Genomic DNA, 24,626 nt, shown 5'->3' with positions numbered 1-24,626 from the left:
GGCGGCGCCCTCCGCGTGGAAATTAGCCGGTTGCCCGGGCAAGTGAGGGAGGAAGGGAGGGAGCTGAACACGGAAGTGGTGGCGGCGCCCAGGGAACCGGCGGAGGCGATGACCGTGACGGCTGGGATGGGACCGGAACGCCGAAGCGGGATTGGGGGTGGCAGAAAAGCATCTGCTTTGTAAGACCTACACGAGGTGCAGGAGTGGTTGGGCCTCCCCTCTCCACTTAAGCAAGCGCCCAGACTGATGGCGATGGTGATGGCAGCAGTTACTCGGACAACCCCAGTTAAGCTGCGCTCTGGGAGGTGAGTGGGGGAAGGGTGGCCGCTGCTTGGCCTCGCAGGCCGGGGTCTCGTTCCTGCCCTCCAGGCTCTCCTCCCATGAAACAATATCCGGATCCCTAAAAGGATCCGGTCTCTTCTTGGGGCCCAGTTAGCAGACAGATCTTTGAGCATCTTCTCCAGAAAAGAAGGCGAGATCTTTTAGAGCCTCTAATCTTGGCATCCTTCGTGCCCTCACCTTGTCGCTTCTGTAGAGATAAAGGAGGAATGACTTAATTTCTGTTCCGGTTGGTTCTCTTGGTACCTGAAGGTGTGGAGTATACATTAATGCTTATTCTTTGCGACTCTATATATCCGTTATGAAGAAAGTAACTTGTGTTCTCTATTCAGATCCCACCTAAAGTTTACTGAAGTGAATATTTAGAACCTAAAGAAGAGTTATAACTTAGTAGTCTTGAGTACTCACATTTGATCCATGCAATATCTGCTCAATTCTTGGCCACTAAGTTTAAGTTTATGCTTTTCTTGTATCTTCACGTTCTCCATATTGGTACACCAGCCTCTGATGAAAACCTTCAGAATGATACTCTTTCATTTGTACTTATCTTTGAGAATTTTTCTGCGTTTTTGTGCTACCTTCCAGTATCAATCACATTTTATTACCTGAGACGTTTTTCTGTTGAAGAGGTTTCCCTATTGTTTTTTTCAATCTAGTTCCATTGTGAAAAGTTGCAACCACACAGGCAAACCTTCGTGTTCTTACCGTGGGTGGCATTGTGTGAGGCGTTGTTTTTAGTACTAGAGCTCCAGATAGCCTTGCTAGACGCTGAGGTTTGTATATGAATGAAGAGGAAGAATGATTGGCTTAAAAACAACTTGGGATTTGTGGAAAAATAACCCACTGTTTATCTCCCGAAAGAGCAGTGGTACCAGAGACGATGCTTTCTGAGTGACCTAATTTTTTTGGGAGATCATTTGTTTTTTGGATAGACTGGCTTATAATTTTTTTCGTTCAAGTAACTTAATATCATTGGCTAGAGTACATAGAGTTCAAGATGAACTCTCATAATATTCGTCTCTATGTTGAATAAAGCGTGGTGAGATTTCTGGTTAGTACTATTCAGAGCTCAGCATAAGAAGAATCTGCAAATTGGAACAAGTTATAGCCACAAAATGCCTTCACTATAATATCTGTAATACCCATGAGACTATGATTGGTGTCCACACATCTGTCTTTTTCTCTTATCAATCAAGCCATTTGATTCACAGGTTAAAGAACAATTTTCTTTGCAGATTTCGCATGTATGGTAAAAGCTTGAGCCTCCGAGTTCAACAGTCCTGGGTTTTAATTCTAACTGACACATTGTGTGACCTTGAATATGTTCCTTTACTGAAAATTGAATTCCTCATCTCTAAAATGGAGATGACACCTACCTCCGTCGCATTGTTAGAGTATATAGGAGATACTCATGGATGTATAAAAGTAATTGTTACTAATATCTCATGTTATTAAAGGGGTACTTTGGGTGGGTATTTAGTGTTTTTTGTTTAAATAATTATCCAGTAAATTTTTCAAATATTAAAAAATGTACTCTTGTTTTTGCTAGTATCATGTTTTCACAATTCCATTTGTTTCAGTCAAATGGCTACAAATTGTAATACCTTCAGTGAGTTTATGGTCTTGCTGAGGGAAATAGACATTCAAACAATATGGTCAAGATGATAGTGCAGTAATGAAAGATGTGTAACTTAAATATTAGCAAAATTGTCTAGTTAGTTAAAATAACATAGTTTTTTAAAAAGAAATCCGTGTAGCTGTGTCACTGATATGAGTATCAAAAATTTAACAAATGTAGTTATTTATCATTAACAGTGCTTATCTCATAGGTGTGGGTGGCTAAATGAACTGACTGAAAATGATGCCAAAGTCACAGATTCAATTGCGGTGATGGTTAGTTAGCTTTGCTGTGTTGTAACCACTCATACCACCCTTAGACTCACAAATATTTTTGCTCCCAAGGGCAATTGGGTGAGAAAACATGGGTACCTTGGCATTCTACCGATGATGGTATTACCTATATAAAATCATGTGATCTTACAGGGTTTATCTAAAAGGATATATCAGTATTGGCTTATGGAAGGAGTTTAAAAAATTATTTTCTAGTAAAATATGTACTTGGTGTAAAAATGATTAATCTTGTGAAAGGTAAGGCTAGAAGAGTGTTAACAATAGCCAAGGAGACCAAAGGATTGAAAAAAGAAACACTGAAGGCATTTTAGAAATGTGAAGATTTTTATATTTCCAAATGCGTCCTGAAACTTACTAGCCTATTTAATTTTGGGGTAAATAGTACTTGTCTGTATGTATACTTAATATGGTATAAAAGGCAATACAGTAAAAGTCCTCCTCCTACTCATACTCCCAGCCACCCAGTTCCCCCGGCTAAAGACAGCCAGTATTTGATTCTTGTATTACATTAACACTAGATCCTTACTACAGCAAGATGAGATAATCAGTGTTATATAGATAGAAAAACTAAGAAAAGTTGTGATTTATCTAGTCTTTATCTAAGAAAAGTTGTGATTTATCTAGTCTTTATCTAGTCACACACTTGCGAAATGTCAGAGCTAGAAATAGAACCCAGGTCTTTCACCTAGTCCAAGGTAGTCTACCGCACTGATTCTCCAAATCATAGCTGTTACCACAAAACTTAGAATTTAGTAAAACCTAAAGTCTAGAGTCACCTTTTACTAATTTGTATGTAAAACTTGTTACCCAACCTTAAATGTAAGCATCTGTAATTGTTATAAAGCAGTGAAGAAAATATAGTACAATCTTATAAAATCTTTGCCTGTTTCTATTTAAATCTATTTACTAAGTTAGCTTCTAAAAAACGACAGTTTTTTTGTTTTAAAGAATTTAAAACTTTTTAGAAATAATATATTTAACATCAGGAATAATATAGTGCTTTGTGATATTTCAGAAATGGAAGAGCCTCCTTGATTTCAGATTTCTGAGGCACGTTTTTGTGCAGATTTTCTAGCCTTACATGTAGCCTTTGTTTCCCCTCTCCTTTTTCTTAAAAAAAAAGTGTTCTTTAAAAAAAGTGTTCCCACCTGTCATTTTTAGAAATGTACTTCTAACATGAAAAGTTCTGAGTAATACTAGGAAGCAGTTAATATTTGTTTTCATTAAGTTCAGTGTATGTTGTTTTCATACCTTTTACTCCTGGCAGTAAAAACATGAGGTAGCTGGCATTATCCAAATTTTACAGTGGGAGAACTTAAGCTAAATTAGATTTTTTTAAACCAGGTAACATACCTAGTGAGTGGCAAAGTCTGAATTGTAGCCCACATTTGACAGTTCAGCAGCTCATGCTATTTCATCTTCACCATGTTTATTTTCAAATATGGTATAGTGAAAAACAGTGTAGGTTGTTAATTTTTTACAGATCTTTAAAACTTTAAAATTTTCTCTTTATGCTTAATTGGTCTCACAAGAAAAAAGAATTCAAGGAAATAAGCCAAAATGTCAAAATTGCTTGCTTTTAGATAATGGAATTATAGCTTTTTTTCCCCTCCTTTTAAAACTTTTCTGAATGGTCCATGTATTATACAATGAGCATATATTGTTTTTATCATAACAAATTACGGATTGGAAGAAAAAATAAATCTGTTCAATCTAATTTGTTCCATAAAGTGGTTCAGTATTATATCTTAAATATTCTGTTTCTTAAAATCTGTTAATCTTCCTTCTGCTTTTAGACGTTCAGGTACTGCCAGTTCGTAGTTTCTGCTTTCTTCACTCTAGATTAGCCTCTTCAGTGATGGGTTCCTAGACCTCTCTCCTTATCTTTAGCTAATGAGCTTAGGGAATGTACACTGATGTTAACAGATTAGCCCATTAATGTTTCCTCAAACTTTCTTCCACAAAAGGATTTGTGGCAAAGTAAAGACAGGAAGCTATGGCTTATGCAGATTTCTTTACTGAAGGATCTCCTGGGAACGTTTGCTAAATATGCACTGTAATCTTTGAGAGAAGAAGCATTTCACAAACTTACTTGACAAGAGAACCTTTTTTTCTCCAGAATATGTGTTAACATCTTTCAGAACTAGTGTCCACAAGAGTACAGAGTGGGGAAAAGTGACATAAGCAAACTATAATTAGGAAAGCGTGGAAAAAGTGGGGAGAAAGGGAAAGGAGGGTGTAGTGCTACCAAATCAATGATTCTTTTTTAGAAAATTGCCATTAAGTCCCATGAGCCCTGGCTCAGTAGCATGAAAAAAGGAGATACTTTAAAATGTTTACTGGAAAATGAACCTGTATTGCTTCTGTAATGAGAAAAACATTTGTTTTTTAGGTCAGATATTTTCCCATACAAACAAACCCGTTTTCAGATTTTTTTCTTAACATTCCAAGGAGTTCATCTGTTGTCTGCTCTCCAATGACTTCTGTTTGTGGAGCCTAAGTGTTTCTACAGAATCCAACTCAAATATCACAGACTATGATCAGAATGCTTTCAAGGAGTTTTTGGGCACATGGTGGCAGGTAAACTTTGGAATCATGAATTTGGTAGGGAAAGTCTCCAGGCTTAATTACTACCAGAATAATAATATATTTGTGAATTATTAGTGTAGTATACTGAATTATTCTTTATAGGATCAAGTTTATTTCTATTTAGTATTTACATTAATTGCGGTCTTAGATGTATGTCAGCATTGTAGACGTAAGTAGTTTAATGAATAATTAACGTATACAATAATGCTGTTATCTACATCATAGAGAATACTAATTAATTTCCAGATAAATGAAGCTTATCCTTTTAATTATTGGATTTGAATTGTTTTCTGTAGAAATTTTGAATCAAAATCACTTTCTCAGCCTTAGTCAGTATTACTAAATATTATTTAAATATTTTGTAATGAAAATTGACATAATGGGCACTCATTCTGTTATTGTTGTCATTGTAATTTGTGGTAGAACCTGGGACCAAATAGTGGCAGAATCTGGGTACTTGTTTTCTTGAGAAGGCTTTTATGTAAACTTGCTTTTTAAACATTTGCTTTTTGCTCATCAAGAAATATGACTTAAAAAAAAAAAAGATGTCATTCTGTACTCCCTAGGGCAATGTAACATAGCTGCCTTCATAAAAAATTAATTATTGAATCAAGAGCCAAAGCAGCCTTCTCCCGAGTGATTCTTTCACCTTTTTAAAAGGCTTCTTTGCAGCTACAGTCAAAGATCTTTGATTTGTCACCGTCTTTCAAACTATCATCTTTGATTTCTGTGTCACATAAAATTGTTGGTAAAGCCAGCTTATCATTTCTTCTTCTACCTCATTTATACAAAGTTTGTTTTTGTTTTTTTTTTTTTTTTTTTGAGACGGAGTCTCGCCCAGGCTAGAGTGCAGTGGCACGATCTTGGCTCACTGCAAGCTCCGCCTTCTGGGTTCATGCCATTCTCCTGCCTCAGCCTCCCGAGTAGCTGGGACTGCAGGCGCCCGCCACCACGCCCGGCTAATTTTTTGTATTTTTAGTAGAGACTGGATTTCACCGTGTTAGCCAGGATGGTCTCGATCTCTTGACCTCGTGATCCACCCACCTTGGCCTCCCAAAGTGCTGGGATTACAGGCGTGAGCCACCGCGCCCGGCCCTATACAAAGTTTTTATAAAATTTTAAGAATTAATGATAGGCTATCTGGAACAACTTGTTCGGATTCAGAACCCTACACTTTTTTTTACTTTCAGATTTTACATGTATGGACAAGATACGAAAGCACAATTTCAAAAAACTCATCCTTAATCTTCATAACAATAAAAATAATTTTTCTCTCACTAAAATTAATAGTTATTTTTATTGAAAGCAATATGATTTTTTTTATATTTTAGAATTTTGGTTCAAAGAAGCTTCTGGAAGAGATTAAAGGAAATTCTCTTTATATGTGTTTAAGTATAAAGACATGAAAGTTTGATATCTTCTCTTTTTTTGTAACAGAATCAAATAATGGTGAAAGAAATTCTAAATATCTTTTTTCTAATAAGATCCCTCCATAGCACACAGTTATTTTTTAAGCAGTTACTTTCTCAGTAATTGTTAAGATGTTACCTATGCCGAAAAGTGAATGATTAAATGTATGTGTTTTTAAAAAATATATCTATCTGCTAAGTAGCTTCTGAGAGCCACTTGTTATTTCAGTAATGGTTATGAAATTTAGAACACCTGTTATTTTGTAAAAGAAAAATGCACAACTCCTCTTACAAGTTCAACAACTTATGTAAGTACTTTGCCTTAAGATAATTAGCAGACTTTGCATGTTATAAAACTTCTATGGTCATGTCTCATTACAAAGTATTTTAAAGATTCTCTTATTTAAAATAATACAATCCACGAAATATTCTAGTAAGATATAAACAATAAAGCCGGGCACGGTGGCTTGTGCCTGTAATTCCAGCACTTTGGAAGGCCGAGGCGGGTGGATCATTTGAGGTCGAGGAGTTCGACACCAGCCTGGCCAACATGGTGAAACCCTGTCTCTACTAAAAATACAAAAATTAGCCAGGCATGGTGGCACATGTCAGTAATCCCAGCTACTGGGGAGGCTGAGGCAGGAGAATCACTTGAACCTGGGAGGCAGAGGTTGCGGTGAGCCGAGATCGCACCACTGCACTCCAGCCTGGGTGACAGTGAGACCCTGTCTCAAAAACAAACAAACAAAAAGATATAAACAGTACACTGAAAGTTAATAAAGAAATGGAGAGGGCTGGCTGCCATAACTTGTCAGCTTTTTGGAACTCCCATTCTTCTCTTAGGAACAGCACAGACAAATGACCATCTGACAGTGCATGATGGTAACATTATCAACCATATTTATACTAATATTAGTTTTTGTATGTTTTCGACAAATATAAATAGAAAAATTTTCTTCTAACTTTGAAGACTAAAATATCTGATGACATTCTGGATCATATATTGATGGGGCAAAAAATAACATTTTATAAAAGTAGGACTTCTTGAGCATGAACTTAACAGTTCTCTAGCAAAAGAATAGCTAAGCAAAATTTATATAAAGCTCTAATTCTGAGATAGATACAAAACAGTAACTAATCAGAAAGTTTTCAGGCCAGTCGCGGTGACTCAGGCCTGTAATCTCAGCACTTTGGGAGGCCGAGGCAGGTGGATCACAAGGTCAGGAGTTCAAGACCAGCCTGGCCAAGATGGCGAAACCCCATCTCTACTAAAAAAAATTACAAAAATTAGCCAGGCACGGTGGCAGTTGCCTGTAATCCCAGCTGCTCGGGAGGCTGAGGCAGGAGAATTGCTTGCACCTGAGCAGCAGAGGTTGCGCCACTGCACTCCAGCCTGGGCGACAGAGTGAGACTTCATCTCAAAAAAAAAAAAAAAAAAAAAAAAAGTTTAAAAAAAAAAAAAAAAAAAAAGTTTTCATTGCATTAACTCTTTTTTTTTTTTTTCCCCCTTGAGATGGAGTCTCGCTCTGTCGCCCAGGCTGGAGTGCAATGGCACAGTCTCACTGCAACTGCCACCTCCCAGGTTCGAGCCATTCTCCTGCCTCAGCCTCCCAAGTAGCTGGGACTACAGGTGGACGCCACCACACCCGGCTAATTTTTGTGTTTTTAGTAGAGACGGGATTTTGCCATGTTGGCCAGGCTGGTCTCGAACACCTGACCTCAGATGATCCACCCACCTCGGCCTCCCAAAGTACTGGATTACAGACGTGAGCCACCGTGCCCGGCCTGCATTAGCTCTTTAAGTATAGATGAACGTGTGGAAAACTCAACTACAGCAGTGATATTTTTCACTTTATTTTATGGACATCTACAGCATTAGCACATGTAAAAACAGTTAACCTAAAATCCAAACACACTTGATTGACTGGTACCTGTAACATACAAGTTGGGAGCCTTGCAAAAGAAAACCTGTTTTGTTAGCATGTAAACTTGTTCTTTGGGGGAAGACGTCAAATCGTTCTGTAACTTCATGGTCTATTGAGTTTCACCTGTATCTGACATATGGATATTGAAACATTAGTGTTCCTCCTGAAAATTATATTTGCTCATGAAAATCTCTTTACCTTGTAGTAACACTGCACTAGAGACAGAGGTATTCTGTGATTTCTTCATTATGAAGAAAACTGTAAAGCCAGTAAGACTGGCTTAGGTTCTTTAACAAAACAACATATGTGATCTTTGTTTCTTTTTAAAACAAAAAGAAAAAAATGAACATATATGTTAACATATGTTGAGTACTTAATACATTTAGGACCTGAGCTGAATACATGCATTATTTTATCCCCAACAGCCCAGTGAAATAGATAGCATTAGTACCTCCATTTTACTTGTGAATGCACTGATGTTTCAAGGTTATATGGCTAGCACAAAACAGAAACTGGACTCAAACCATGTTTCTTTTTTTTCCTTCCAGAAATATTTTAATAAAAATTGGCCATTTCCAAGAAACACCCACTGCATGCCCATCAAAAAGAGAACCATAACAAAATAGAAAATTTACCATATGGCTATGATTTAAAGAAAAAAAAAATGCGGACACGAGCACATTAGCAAAATATTAAAGTCACATTCCTTCTTATGGACTCAAACCATGTTTCTAATGCCTGCCGCCACTATGCTGTGGGAATGCATCCTTGCCATCCATATACATATATAGAGATAGTGAGAATGTTAAAGTGGTTACTGCTGGGTGGTGGGATCATGGATATATTTACTTTTTCCTTGTAACTTTATGCCTAGTTTGGGTTTTCCATTGTGAGCATGAATTTTCCTTCTCAGAAAGACTTAGTATCTCCTCTTTATCTCTAGGCTCCTAAAATTAGAATAATGTACTTTGATGTTGAGTGGGCTCTTTCAATATGGAGGTTCCTGTCCTTTAGTCCTGGGACATTTTCTAACCCTTTTTTTTTTTTTTTTTTTTTTTTTGAGACAGTCTCGTTCTTGTCCCCGAGGGTGGAATGCAATGGTGTGATCTTGGCTCACTGCAACCTCTGCCTCCAGGGTTCAAGTGATTCTCCTGCCTCAGCCCCCCGAGTAGCTGAGATTACAGGCGCCTGTCCCCACACCCAGCTAATTTTTGTATTTTTAGTAGAGACGGGGTTTTATCATGTTGGCCAGGCTGGTCTAGAACTCCTGACCTCAGGTGATCCACCCGCCTTGGCATCCCAAAGTGCTGGGATTACAGGCTTGAGCCACCACACCCGGCCATTCCTGGGAAATTTTCTAATATAGTTTCTTTAATAATTTCTCCCGTCCATTTTGTTGTTGTTTTCTGTGAAATGCCTATATTAATCTCTAATTTTCTTGTCTTTTCTATCTAGTTAACCATTTTTTCCTATTTGCTATATTAGTTCCTAAGCATACCCACGAACTTTTCTATTGAATATTTTATTTCAGGCCAGGTGCAGTGGCTCACGCCTGAAATCCAAGCACTTTGGGAGCCAAAGTGGGCAGATCACTTGAGCCCAGGAGTTTGAGACCAGCCTAGATAATATGGCAGAACCCCATCTCTACAAAAAAATACAAAAATTAGCCAGGCATGGTGGCATGCACTGTAGTCCCAGTTACTTGGGATGCTGAGGCGGAAGGATCACTTGAGCCCTGGGAGACAGAGGTTGCGGTGAGCTGAGATCATGCCACTGTATTCCAGCCTGGGTGACAGAGTGAGACTCTGTCTCAATTAAAAAAAAAAATTATTTTAGGCCGGGCGCGGTGGCTCACGCTTGTAATCCCAGCACTTTGGGAGGCCGAGGCGGGCGGATCACGAGGTCAGGAGATCGAGACCACGGTGAAACCCCGTCTCTACTAAAAAATACAAAAAATTAGCCGGGTGTGGTGGCGGGCGCCTGTAGTCCCAGCTACTCGCAGAGGCTGAGGCAGGAGAATGGCGTGAACCCGGGAGGCGGAGCTTGCAGTGAGCCGAGATTGCGCCACTGCACTCCAGCCTGGGCGACAGAGCGAGACTCCGTCTCAAAAAAAAAAAAAAAAATTATTTTAGCAATCATTTCTTTTTTTGAGACGGAGTCTCACTCTGTCACCCAGGCTACAGTGCAGTGGTATGATCTTGGCTCACCACAGCCTCCACCACCCAGGTTCAAGCGATTCTCCTGCCTCAGCCTCCCAAGTAGCTGGAACTACAGGTGCCTACCACTGTGCCCAGCTAATTTTTGTAGTTTTAGTAGAGACGGGGTTTCACCATCTTGGCCAGGCTGGTCTTGAACTCCTGACCTCATGAGCCACCTTCCTCCCAAAGTCCTGGGATTACAGGCATGAGCCACCGTGCCTGGCCTAACAATCATGTTTTTCATTTCCAAAACAATTCTTATTCTAGTTGTCCCCACCTCTTTTTTTTTTATTTTTTAATTTGTTTTTTTAGAAGGAGTTTCGCTCTTGTCACCAGGCTGGAGTGCAGGGGTGCAATCTCGGCTCACTGCAACCTCTGCCTCCCAGATTCAAGCGATTCTCCTGCCTCAGCCTCCCAAGTAGCTGGGATTACAGGTGCCTGCCACCACACCCAGCTAATTTTTGTATTTTTAGTAGATACAGGGTTTCACCATGTTGGCCAAGCTGTTCTCAAACTCCTGATCTCAGGTGATCCTCCCACCTCGGCCTCCCAAAGTGCTGGGATTACAGGCATGAGCCACTGTGCCTGGCCCCCACCTCCTTTTTATACCATCTTATTCATAGTTGTAATATCTTTTCTTGAATTGAAATAAGTCAATTTTAGTTTCTACTCTTTCCATAGTTATTGCTTTCTCCAAATTCTGTGTATTTTGTTATTTCATATATGTTAGAAGCTTTCCTCAAAAGTCTTACATTAGTCTGTTCTCATGCTATTAAAGACATACCCAGGACTGGGTAATTTATAAAGGAAAGAGATTTAATTGACTCACAGTTCCACATGGCTGGGGAGGCCTCATAATCATGGCAGAAGGTGAATGAGGAGCAAAGTCACATCTTACATGGTGGCAAGCAAGAGACTTTGTGCAGGGGAACTCCCATTTATAAAACCATCAGATCTCGAGAGACTTATTACCATGAGAACAGTATGGGGGAAACTGCCCTCGTGATTCAATTATCTCCACCTGGCTGTGCCCTTGACACGTAGGGATTATTGCAATTCAAAGTGAAATTTGGGTGGGACACAGGCAAACCATATCAAGTCTGATAACCTAGGAATGTTCTTTCATACTTTAGAGTGTACAGCTATGCTGCCTGGAAGCTGTGTGTGAGTAGCCACGGCCTGTGGATGTGTGTGCTTCACTGTATGCTTGGGTGGTCTTCTAGCTTTTTATTGGAGGATTCCCAGCTATGAGCTTTGATAGGTCTTTTCTCTTTGGCCATTCTCTTTCTCCAGGAAAGTATCTGCCACTCTTCTGTTACGGAGGTATAAATCTAGCTGCTGGAGTTCTGGGAGCTGGATGGCAGAAGAGAACAAGGAACTTTTACTTTGTTTCTGTTTTTTAGGCCCAATCTTCCCCTCTACCCTCTGCTGTGTCTGGTATTTAAAGTCCTGAGCCCACCTAGTTCAGTTTCTCCAAATAATAAATGTCCCATCTCCTCTAAATGTGGATCAGAAACTGAGAAATCTACCCGCTGTTAGGTAGAATTTCAACTTATCTCCCCATGTTCCACCCTGTTCTCCACCAACACTTTCTGTAGCACCCAGTGCCTGTGGGTCCTGAATTTTACCTGTTCTGTTGGCTTGCGTCTTATCTGTTACCTCTGTGCCTGATGTCTGTCACCTGCATCTCTGCTGCTGAGTCAGTTCATTCATTTTCTGTACTTCTATTTTATGACTCAGGTTATAGATATCTGTTCATTTCATTGAAGAAGAGGTTTATGATTTTATTTCTCATATTTTCTTGTTTGGACTGACTTCTGAGAGAAGGATGGGGCAAAAAGATTTTTACTCAGCCATTTTCTGACTGGAGTAATTTTTGTTTTATAATGAGAAAAAACCAAAAAGCTGATTTCATCTTGAGGGGAAATTAAGTTACACTACTCATTGAGAAATTTAGGGCCGGGCTCAGTGGCTCATGCCTGTAATCCCAGCACTTTCACTTGAGCCCAGGAGTTCAAGACCAGGCTGGGCAACCTAGGGAGACTCTGTCTCTACAAAAAAATTTTAAAAATTAGTCTGGCATGGTGGCACGTGCCTGTATTCTCTGCTACTCCAGAGGCTGAGGCAGGAGAGTCACTTGAGCCTGGGAGGTCGAGGCTGCAGCAAGCCATGATCGCACCACTGCACTCCAGCCTGGGCGATAGAGACCCTGTCTTAAAAAAATAAAATAAATTTAGTAGAAGTGGGAACAGTTATGACTAAGAAAGCATTATAATAATCACTGAAACATTTTATAAGCAGACTTAGTTGTTTTTGAAGGTAGCAAGAAGTTTGAGAGAGAAATTGAAGTAGGGCCTTGGTAAAGGTGAGAATGTCATCAAGAACACAGGTAGACGCCAGGCGCAGTGGCTCATGCCTGTAATCCCACCACTTTAGGAGGCTGAGGTGGGCGGACCACGAGGTCAGGAGATCGAGACCATCCTGGCTAACACGGTGAAACCTCGTCTCTACTAAAAATACAAAAAAAAAAATTAGCCGGGCGTGGTGGTGGGCACCTGTAGTCCCAGCTATTCTGGAGGCTGAGGCAGGAGAATGACATGAACCCAGGAGGTCGAGCTTGCAGTAAGCCGAGATCGTGCCACTGCACTCCAGCCCAGGCGACAGAGCAAGACTCCGTCTCAAAAAAGAAAAAGAAAAAGAAAAAAAGAACACAGGTAGAGAGCTTTGCTCTCATATGGAAGTGAAGGAAGAAATGCCACAATTTAGTAGCAAGGAGACGAGACTAGAGGTCACACTCAGAAGGAAGTTCGTTTAGTAAATAAAAGTACCAAGCACTTCAAACCTTATTAATAAATGACTCTTCATATTCTTCAGCCCATCTTGTTGCTTCTAATTTTTGTTCAATGGAATTTAGTCAATGAACAGCCAAAGCAGGCAGTTGAATACAATTTTGGCTGTGCTAAGTGATGAAGTTTCTTTCAAAATTAGATAAGAAATACTTTTCCCTAAAGATCTTAAATGGTTATATATCATTGAGCACACTAAATCAAAATACAGTTGTCTCTGCGTATCCAAGGGAGATTGGTTCTAGGACCTCTGCAGATATCAAAGTCCATTGATGCTCAAATCCCTTAAAATAAAATGGAGTAATATTAGCATATAACCTACACATGCCCTCCCAAACACTTTTCATCATTTCTAGATGACTTATATAATACTACAATGTAAATGCTATATAAAGAGTTATTATAGGCTGGGCGCGGTGGCTCACGCCTGTAATCCCAGCACTTTGGAAGGTCGAGGCGGGCAGATCACAAGGTCAGGAGATCGAGACCATCCTGGCTAACACGGTGAAACCCCATCTCTTCTAAAAATACAAAAAATTAGCCAGGTGTGGGGGCGGGCGCCTGTAGTCCCAGCTACTCGGGAAGCTGAGGCAGGAGAATGGCATGTACCCAGGAGACAGAGCTTGCAGTGAGTCGAGATCACGCCACTGCACTCCAGCCTGGGCGACAGAGCGAGAAAAAAAAAAAAGTTATTATACTGTATTGCTTTTAATTTATTGGGGATTTTTTCCTCGAATATTTTCGATCTACAATTTGTTGCATCTGAGGATGGAGAACCCATGGATATGGAGAGCTGACCATAACTATAATCACCAGATGGTTTTTTTTGTTTTTTTTTTTTTTGGAACTGGGGTCTCACTCTGTCACTCAGACTGGAGTGCAGTGACACGATCACGGCTCACTGCAACCTCTGCTTCCCAGGCTCATGCGATCTTCCCACTTCAGGCTCCTGTGTAGCCGAGACCACAGGCGTGCGCCACCACACCCAGCTAATTTTTTGTATTTTTGTTAGAGACAGGGTTTTGCCATGTTCCCCAGGCTGGTCCCAAACTTAGCTCAGGTGATCCACCCACCTTGGCCTCCCAAAGTGCTGAGATTACAGGCATGAGCCACTGCACCTGGCCTTAGAAATGGAGTTCCTTATATGGCAAGTCTTTATTATTAGTTCATACTTTTAAACACTTGCCAGTCATATTTTCTAATATAGATACTTGTTTCAAATCCCACTACTTTGAAAATGGATTCAAGGGTCTGTAGACATTTACTTGACTGTTGGGATTTTTAAATTTTGCTGTGACATAATCAGACAATCATATCAGACTGTTGAGTATGACTCATTTTTTTTTGTTGCAAAATTTATTTTTCATTTGTAAAATATTTGAGATTATAGGACCCCTTCCCCAAGTTCCTGGCCTAAATCTTTTTTTTTTTTTTTTTCTCCAAGACCGTGTCTTGCTCTGTCACCCAGGCTGGAGTGCAGAGGTGCGATCTCAGCCCACTGCAACCTCTGCCTCCCGGGTTCAAGCAGTTCTCCTCAGCCTCCTGAGTGGCTGGGATTACAGGCACCCACCCATCACTGTGCCTGGCTAATTTTTGTATTTTTAATAGAGACAGGGTGTCACCATGTTGGCCGGGCTGGTCTCGAACTCCTGACCTCAGGATCCACCTGCCTCAGTCTCCCAAAGAGCTGGGATTACAGGTGTGAGCCACCATGCCCAGCCAACCCTAAATCTACTTTTTTTTTTTTTTTTTTTGAGATGAAGTCTCGCTCTGTCCCCCAGGCTGGAGTGCCATGGCATGATCTCGGTTCACCACAACCTCCTCCTCCTGGGTTCAAGTGATTCTCCTGCCTCAGCCTCCCGAGTAGCTGGGATTACAGGCGTGCGCCACTGCACCTGGCTAATTTTTTGTATTTTTAGTAGAGACGGGGTTTCACTGTGTTGGCCAGGCTGGTCATGAACTCCTGACCTCAGGTAATCTGCCCGCCTCGGCCTCCCAAAGTGCTAGTATTACAGGCGTGAGCCACCGCGCCTGGCAACCCTAAATCTCATTCCACATAAGAATACTTAAGTAAATTCCATTTACAAACAATCACTATCATTAGTCTTCATGAAACTCGGTATTCTACATTGCAAATTCTAGTGTGTTTTACCAACTTCAGAGGAAAGGCAGTAGAAAGAGGAAAGGCCTTCAGAGGAAAGGCCTTGTAGAAATTTATCTGCTTATTTTCAAATGATCAAAATACAAAGCAGTATGTGTTTAAAATGGCAAATTTTTATTCAATTTTGTATTTTCTAAAAATTGCCTAGACTAATGGTAAAGTTGACCAATTATTGAAGTGAGTTTAAAACACTGTGTTGGGAATGCTTACTGGGCATTTTTGCTGTTCAATGGTGATTGTTTATTTAATAAATTCTTACAGCTTTACAACTTAAAATTGTTCATATTTTAATCAGTAGGGAAGGAAATAGGGAGAAGAAGGTGAAGGAACTATGTAGGGTAGTAGTTCTCAAATACCAGCTCATAGATTTGTGTCTGTCTCCTACAAATAATTCACTGGTCTGCTGTGAAATAAGAAAACTATGGTAAGGAGAGATGAGCATAAGATATACTTCAAGACTAGAAACTATTCACATTTGAGCATTTATTATGGTTGATAGAGGAGGCTTGGCTTTTTCTAATCCACACTGAAAATTAGCTTTGAGAAAGGAACTCACTCTTTTTTTTTTGAGACAGAGTCTTGCTGTCGCCCAGGCTGGAGTGCAGTGGCAAGATCTCGGCTCACTGCAGGCTCCGCCCCCTGGGGTTCACACCATTCTCCTGCCTCAGCCTCCCAAGTAGCTGGGACTACAGGCGCCTACCACCACGCCCGGCTAATTTTTCGTATTTTTAGTAAAGACGGGGTTTCACTATGTTAGCCAGGATGGTCTCGATCTCCTGACCTCGTGATCCGCCCGCCTTGGCCTCCCAAAGTGCTGGGATTACAGGCGTGAGCCACCACGCCCGGCCAGGAACTCACTCTTCACTCTATGGCACTATTAAGTTATCATGTATATTATATAATATATAGCATTTTATTTAAGTGGGAACAAAGTGTCTTGGGACTCCCTTCCAACATCTCTTTTTCATGTACTAACTGTGCTTTTCCTTCTGTGTCTAATTGAAGCTTAATATGTAAACTAGACAAGGTAGATGACAAATGGTTAATGACTTTTTTTTGTTTTCTTTAGATACATCCAGAAAGTGCCCAGAAGAAACTTCCTGCTGGAAAAATTGAAAAAGCAGTATTTATAACATTAGAATTTGTGGATAATTTGTTAACATGGCAGAAAATAATGAAAATATTAGTAAAAACGTAGATGTAAGGCCCAAAACTAGTCGGAGCAGAAGTGCCGACAGAAAAGACGGTTATGTGTGGAGTGGAAAGAAGTTATCTTGGTCAAAAAAGAGTGAGAGTTATTCAGATGCTGAAACAGTGAATGGTATAGAGAAAACTGAAGTGTCTTTAAGGCACCAAGAAAGGAAGCACAGCTGTTCATCCATTGAGTTGGACTTAGATCATTCCTGTGGGCATCGATTTTTAGGCCGATCTCTTAAACAGAAACTGCAAGATGCCGTGGGGCAATGTTTTCCAATAAAGAATTGTAGTAGTCGGCACTCTTCAGGGCTTCCATCTAAAAGGAAAATTCATATCAGTGAACTCATGTTAGATAAGTGTCCTTTCCCACCTCGATCAGATTTAGCCTTTAGATGGCATTTTATTAAACGACACACTGCTCCTATAAATTCCAAATCAGATGAATGGGTAAGCACAGACTTGTCTCAGACTGAATTGAGGGATGGTCAGCTAAAACGAAGAAATATGGAAGAAAATATAAACTGTTTCTCACATACCAATGTTCAGCCCTGTGTCATAACCACCGACAATGCTTTGTGTAGAGAAGGTCCTATGACTGGCTCTGTGATGAACCTGGTTTCAAATAACAGTATAGAAGATAGTGATATGGATTCCGATGATGAAATTCTAACACTTTGCACAAGTTCCAGAAAAAGAAACAAACCCAAATGGGAATTGGATGATGAAATCCTGCAGTTGGAAACACCTCCTAAATACCACACGCAGATTGATTATGTCCACTGTCTTGTACCAGATCTCCTTCAGATCAATAACAACCCATGTTACTGGGGAGTGATGGATAAATATGCAGCCGAAGCACTACTGGAAGGAAAACCAGAGGGTACCTTTTTACTTCGAGACTCAGCACAGGAAGACTATTTATTCTCTGTTAGTTTTAGACGCTATAGTCGTTCTCTTCATGCTAGAATTGAACAGTGGAATCACAACTTTAGCTTTGATGCACATGACCCCTGTGTCTTCCATTCTCCTGACATTACTGGGCTCCTAGAACATTATAAGGACCCAAGCGCCTGTATGTTCTTTGAACCACTTCTGTCCACTCCCTTAATTCGGACTTTCCCTTTTTCCCTGCAGCATATATGCAGAACAGTTATTTGTAACTGTACAACTTACGATGGCATCGATGCCCTTCCAATTCCTTCTTCTATGAAATTATATCTGAAGGAATATCATTATAAATCAAAAGTTAGAGTACTCAGGATTGATGCACCAGAACAGCAATGCTAGTAACAGGATAGGAACATGGGAATGATGATATATATTTTTTCTTTTAATATTTTATTTTTCTTATTATACCACTTTGAATTTTTTATGAAGGCAGTGGTGTCCAAAATAAATCTCTGCCCTAAATTTTACTTATAAATCCATTTTTTTAATGATACACAAATTGTTTAAGGTTATACACTAGAGCTTAAATAGATATTTTTAACCAGGTGTTTGGTTTTTGTTTTTACTGTGTAGGTTGTATACTTACATTTTTTCTTTCCTTAATTTATACGTGATCCAGGCACATTTGAAATTTGGTAGGCATTGCAAACACATTTGAATAATGTGTATTTCATACTTTTCTTTAAAAGTAATCTTATGTCCTTTCCTACATGTAAAATATTTTGTTAATTTATGCCATTAGTAGTATTATATATAAAATATAGTTCTCCATCCCCCTTTTCATTGAGTTTGACATTCTTCAGTAAAGCTGAATGTTGTAATTCACCATTCATACTAATGTTACTGACTTTTGTAACTTACTAATGGGGATGTTAAAGGTAACAAAACCAAGTCAAACTTGATGTATTTTTATTTTAAATATTAACTCTAAAGCAGGATTACTAAATTTGATTAATCTGGTCAATGAGAATCAAATGGAAACATATCATTCTGGAGGTGCACTTACTCTTCTACAATGTGGCTGGATCATTTGTCATTCCTGAATAGGTCTTTCTCTCAACCTGCAAGAGCTAAACCATCTTCAAAACATAAATCTTGTTCCTTTCTCATTGGAAGCTTTGAAAATAATGATGACACTATTAATAGCTAGTAGTTACTAAAGTGCTAAAGTAATTGTGGGGTTTTTCTGTATTAGCTTATGAACTGTTGCTTCTACTTAGCCCTTTTATAGAAACTCTGAGCTGTTACTTTGGGGAAATTCCACGATGTATAAGCAGCCACAAATTTCCACTGGTAACCAAAGAGTACCTAAGTAGTTTTTCATTATTTTAAGTTGAATTTGAAGAAAGATTCAAGAAATAAACATGGAGCTCAGTATTCAGGAAGCTTAATATTGTTTTTGATCCACAAGATCCAAATAATTATCCCTATCTTCAGAATTAACTTAGTCTTTAATGTGGCTTCAAAAAAAAGAAAGCCTTTTGACAGCTACATGACTTACACCATACAGAACAGTACTGGACAAAAGGGGCGATATTTTAAATTTACTGTCCCAGAAACAGGGCAACATTTTTAGAAACATCTTTAGCCCAAGGTAACTAGTAAAAATAAATGGAGTGGTATCCTATCTTCTTTTTTTTTAAAGAATCAATGAATAATAAATGTAGATAGACAATTTTTCTTCTGGTGAACTGTCTAACCCTTTGTACACATTGACATTTTTAATATCATAACTGATTTGTTGATGCTAGTTTAGCTATATTAGGAAACTGCTTCTACCTGGATTGAAAGAAATTTGACTCATAAACTTCCAAGTTAGAACAAATGTTTCTTCGTTATTGTTGCTTTTATGTGAGTAGCATTTCCCTATCTTGCAGTTCTGTTAACGTGAAAATGGCACTTTTCCATAATAGCTTTAAAATAATTTTTTAGTAATTATGACAAAATTAAATAAGGAAAATCTCTATTACCGTTATCTTTTAGCATTTTTTTTTCCTCAGTGATCTCAAGATTGTCTTAGTCTCAATGAGATGTAGCTACAAAAATGGCACCTCTTAGCAGTGATGAGGCTCAGGATATCATAACACCAATGTCAGGATAATTATCTCTTCTAAAGACGATATTTACCTTTTACAAGGTTAGAAAAGTCTCATACTACCTCATCTTTATTGTGGCGCTTTTGTAGATCACTGAGAAGCTTATCTTATTAACCAATATACCACTTCCTAAATATCCATCTTTGGTGAAAGAAAATAGTGTGGTAAGAGTACCCATGATTATAGTTTTTTATCAGAATTTGATAAGATTTTCTGTTTCTGTGAAACAATTATTTTAAATATTTTTCTTTTAAAAATAACTTTTTATCAGTACAGAAAAACCTAAGGGATGACTAGCTTACAAATATCCTGTTAAGGGGTAGTTTTATAAAGAAAAATGATATATAATTATGTTGTCTTTTATAGTGTTAAAATTAGTATTTATATGAATGTCAAGATCTAAGTACCTTTTCATATAATTCAAACTGATTGCTTGTGATATGTTTTCTCTGGCTTTTTTATTTTTTCAACTTCAAAGTATTAACAGCTGTTAACACTTAAAAATTTAGTACTGCCACATATGTAGCCTTGAAGTAGATGATCTAATAAATGAGAGCAGGGAGGAGATTCATTGACTCTGAAATGATTTTTATTTTTCCTTTGGTATTTGCTACAGTGAAAAGAAGTTTGGAAAGTAGATATATAAAGACTTGAGAAGGGAATTGTTTAAGGGAAAAGAAAAGAGTAATAATTTTTTAAAAAAACATTAAGGAATTGGAATTCAGAAAGGTTACCCCCTTCCTCTGTGTCTTTGTAAGGATACATTTGGAAGAACATACAGTATTCAGAAACTAACCTATATAAAATGTAAGTAATATATTGATTGCACTATATAAATGAGTAAATTTTGAGAGGAACAATGTGGGAATGTATAAATTTGTCTAAAATTTTGTAACTGTTGAACAAAGGGAAGATTTGAAAAGTGTAAATTCCAGAGTTGAGAAAGCATTTAGCATGGTGAAAATTTGGGGAGCTTATTGATGAGAGAGGATGGAGCTAAGAGAAATAAGATCAAATATTAAAATTAGGAATTTAGGCATTACCTCAGGGAAAAGCCTTGACAGTGAAAAGAAACTACTTAATCGCTAATAGCTAGTCTGGACCAGACACTTAACTGCGCTTTGGGAATCATCCTGGGCTAATCAGGAAATAAACTTGACTTTTCTATTTTTCTCTGAAGCTTTACAGGACATACTCCCACTCCCATTTTTTTCTAAGCCTACAGCATCTTGATTCATAGTATAATTCCTGAAGTATGCTGAATGGACTTTTTAAGGTTCCTTTAGCATTTTTGTATAGAGTTATATGTGATCTTTCTATAACCATGCCATTCACTTAAATAATTCATGAAGGGAATGGTTTAATTTAAAGGAAGACCTAATAGGAAGAAGATTAAAGGAAGCTTTTAGTCAGCCTGTGGCTAGATTTATTGATTTGGTGATCAAACCTGTGCTCTTTCCTGAATTTCAGCTAATGGCCAACTGTGGTCAAAGAATGGCTTTCAGTTAAAGTTTTGACTTCTTATTATAAATAATATAAAGAATGTCTCAGTAATTAGAAATCCCTTAATAAGTAGAACAAATGTGGCAAGTAGGACTCCTATCAGTATACAAATTCCATTTCTTTTTATAAGAAAAACTCATAAGCCATTATCATTTATTCATGAGCCAAAGCCATTAAGAAGATAAATCCAGTTATCAGCTTCCTGTCTCTGAAGTTTGGATCATTTTATAGATCCACGCAATAGAGAGCTTCCTTCCTATGAAACAAAAACCTTGAGATCTCTTTTTTTTTTTTTTGAGACAGAGTCTCGCTGTTGTCAGCCCAGGCTAGAGTGCAATGGCGCAATCTCAGTTCACTGCAACCTCTGCCTTCCAGGTTCCAGCAATTCTCCTACCTCAGCTCCCAAGTAGCTGAGATGACAGGCGTGTGCCACCACGCCCAGCTAATTTTTGTATTTTTAGTAGAGACGGGGTTTCACTATGTTGGCCAGGCTGGTCTCGAACTCCTGACCTCAGGTGACCACCTGCCTCGGCCTCCCAAAGTGCTGGGATTACAGGCGTGAGCCACTGTGCCCGGCCAAGATCTAACTCTTATACTTACTTTTCATTAAAATATTTATTGTCACTTTTAGCTATTGTCAGAATCCAATAAACAGCTTACGCATTCATTTTGGTAAAGCAAATTTCACGGGAAAGTAGACAAAATTATAAGAGATTCCTGGAGACAACACGAGGAAAACAATGTTTAAAAGCAAAATAGCCTGTGTAATGTTAGGTAATGTAATGCCCAAGTGAATAGAAGATTTTTAGTCAAGCAAACTACTGTTTCTACTTTGGGGGAAAAAAAGTCAGTTTTACATTTGTAATTTAAGGAAAGAACAGAAAGCACAAAGGTTTTTCTTTTCTTTATTAATGGCCTACTAGAAATGAGCAGTGCAAGAGTCTACCTGTACTATTCTAATACAGTAAGATATTGGACACAAAATGGAGGTAACTTTTCAAAGTAGATTGGCTTGGAAGTTGAAATGTAGATTAATGGATATAACCCAATAGAAAGAGATTTTCAAATAAAGCCAAAGTCTATTTTTTTATTTACTTTCTAATTTTGAACAGATGACTCAGTCCTAAATCTTTGCCTTTATTTCCTATAAAATGTAGGTGATACTTGTAACTCGACTTCCTGGAAGTTAATTCTTCAGCAAGAGGTGACCCTGGGAGCATACTTTAAAATAATTGCTGTACAGCCATTGAGTACTAATGTGATGATAGGTTTTCAAAATATCTTTGTAGTGGATGCTGCATAATTACATTCACTTCTCTTAGACTGTAAAAGACTTTCTTGACTTGTTTTAACAGTAGAGATAGCAGTACAATTTGAATTTATGGTTTAGGCTCTGCAATTAGAGGAACAATTGCAGTTTCCTCCTACCCTTCATATGGTCTGTGTAAAACTGATGTTTGCCTAACTTACTTTCAAAGTTGATTACGTTTTCAGAAAATAAAGATAATCACCCATGGTTATAATCAAATATAAGCTTTCAGACTGGAGAGCCATGGTGTAAAACTCAAGGAGGTTTATTTAAATTATGCTGACTTTGCTAGAATTGAATAAATTCTGTATAAGCCAAGTATGAGTTCACATGTACTCGAATATACAGTTTTCACAAAGCTATTACTCTCATCAGTCAGGCTTGTATGATCTATTCCTTACCACGAAAGAAGTAGACGATTGCCACTTTTATTTCTAATCCTTAAGTTGAATGTTTCTTCTTGGATGTAAGTTCAAATAAATTGATCTGGATAAATTTTCATTTCTACTTAATTAAAACTTCCTATGTAAAATCCAAAGGCTTTGTGTTTTATTTTAAAAACATATGTCTTTACTTCACACATTCAACTTAGAATCTGAAAAAGAGAAATCCATATTCTTACATATTTTCTAATTTATAATACACTCCTTTTAGTTTTTTTGTGTTTGGGTCTTCCAGAAGCAGATGCCAAGATGCGATTAGAGGTGCAAGAGATTTATCTGGAGTGAAACACCTAGAAAGATAAAGGAGAAGGGAGCAGAAGGTGGGGAGTTCTTCATACCACACTGAAAGTCTGACACCAAGAAGGAAGGATTGGGTAGTGGGGCTTCGGACTTCAGTGCATCTTCAGACTGCTAGATGAGGACTTGGTTCTCAAGCAAAGGTTGCCTGTAGACAAGCCCACAGGGACAGGAATGGCCTAGATCTAGACCCTATGTGCTCAGCTACTGGCTGATGGCAGGCAACGAAAAGTTGGAGGCCATCCATTACTGGTACACAGCGCCAGGACTAGGATAAGGTGAGGCACTTAGGGACAAATATTTGACTATAAGACTAAGGAAGACAATGTTTTGGTGCAATATTGTAATATCTGAATTGATGCAAAAAAGTCTATGATGAGCAAGATACCAAATTTCAAATCAAACCTGACCAGATTACTGATTTCTTGTTGCTTCTGGTTTCAGCATGGCTCAAGGCACTGCTGATTCACTGTCACCAGTGAGGACAGGCTAGGTCCACACCAGTCGTGTAATTTTCCATAGGCCTGTGTGCCCTTACCCAAAAATAAGACTCTCAGCTTAGGCATTTGAAGTTCCTCTGTTGCCCCTTTTTCAGTGTGAGAATTGTGTGTGTTGTGGAAAACATCCAGGGATGTCTTCCTTTAAACAAGTTCATAGTTAAATGGCCACCCACTGACTAATGCCTTACACAAAGCAAGATGTAAGTGTACCACATACTTTTAGGATATTTTTATATGTTAAAAAATGTATATTGGCCAGGCACAGTGGCTCACGCCTGTAATCCCAGCACTTTGGGAGGCCGAGGCGGGCGGATCACAAGGTCAAGAGATCGAGACCATCCTGGCCAACATGGTGAAACCTTCTCTAAATACAAAAATTAGCTGGGCAACGTAGCGCGTGCCTGTAGTCCCGGCTACTTGGGAGGCTGAGGCAGGAGAATCGCTTGAACTCGGGAGGCGGAGGTTGCAGTAAGCCGAGACCGCGCCGCGCCACTGCACTCCAGCCTGGCGACAGAGCGAGACAACATCTCAAAAAAAAAAGTATATTGCATATATGTATATATTTTGCACACCATATAATTATCACGACATCTTCTTTGCTAGTTAGTAGGTTCCTTGACTGGGGTCATGTCATCTGTGCCTGACACAGGAGGTAATGTTTATTCAGAAATGAAGATTGCGGCTGGGCGGGGTGGCTCACGCCTGTAATACCAGCTCTTTGGGAGGCCGAAGCGGGCGGATCGCTCGAGGCTAGCAGGGTGAGACCCCATCTCTACCAAAAACACAAAAATCAGCCGGATGTGGTGGCACATGCCTGCAGTCTCAGCTACTCGGGGGCTAAGATGGGAGGATCGCTTGAGACCAGCAGGCAGAGGTTGCAGTGAGCCGAGATCGCGCCACTGCACTCCAGCGTGTGTGACAGAGGCCCCGTCTCAAAAACAACAAAAAAGAACAT

General features: G+C 39.0%; 1 protein-coding gene across 2 annotated transcripts; it reads left to right on the top strand.

Annotated features, from left to right (window-relative positions):
* Positions 1 to 4: 4 nt before the first annotated feature.
* SOCS4 (suppressor of cytokine signaling 4) lies at positions 5 to 22,958 on the top strand. 2 transcript variants are annotated; one of them, XM_032134923.2, is made up of 3 exons: positions 5 to 305; positions 16,448 to 17,647; positions 22,280 to 22,958. In XM_032134923.2, the coding sequence occupies exons 2-3, from the start codon at positions 16,540 to 16,542 to the stop codon at positions 22,423 to 22,425; spliced, it is 1,254 nt and encodes a 417-aa protein (XP_031990814.1). In that variant the 5' UTR covers positions 5 to 305; positions 16,448 to 16,539; the 3' UTR covers positions 22,426 to 22,958. The 2 variants fall into 2 exon arrangements, with proteins under 2 accessions (XP_031990814.1, XP_031990813.1); XM_032134922.2 differs by lacking the exon at positions 22,280 to 22,958 and having other exon boundaries at positions 16,448 to 19,348.
* Positions 22,959 to 24,626: the final 1,668 nt, after the last annotated feature.

This window comes from Hylobates moloch, unplaced genomic scaffold (assembly GCF_009828535.3).
Source record: "Hylobates moloch isolate HMO894 unplaced genomic scaffold, HMol_V3 SCAFFOLD_16, whole genome shotgun sequence".
Lineage (NCBI taxonomy): Eukaryota > Metazoa > Chordata > Mammalia > Primates > Hylobatidae > Hylobates > Hylobates moloch.
Note: the sequence above shows the minus strand (reverse complement) of the source record. Positions and strands in the feature narration are given on the sequence as shown.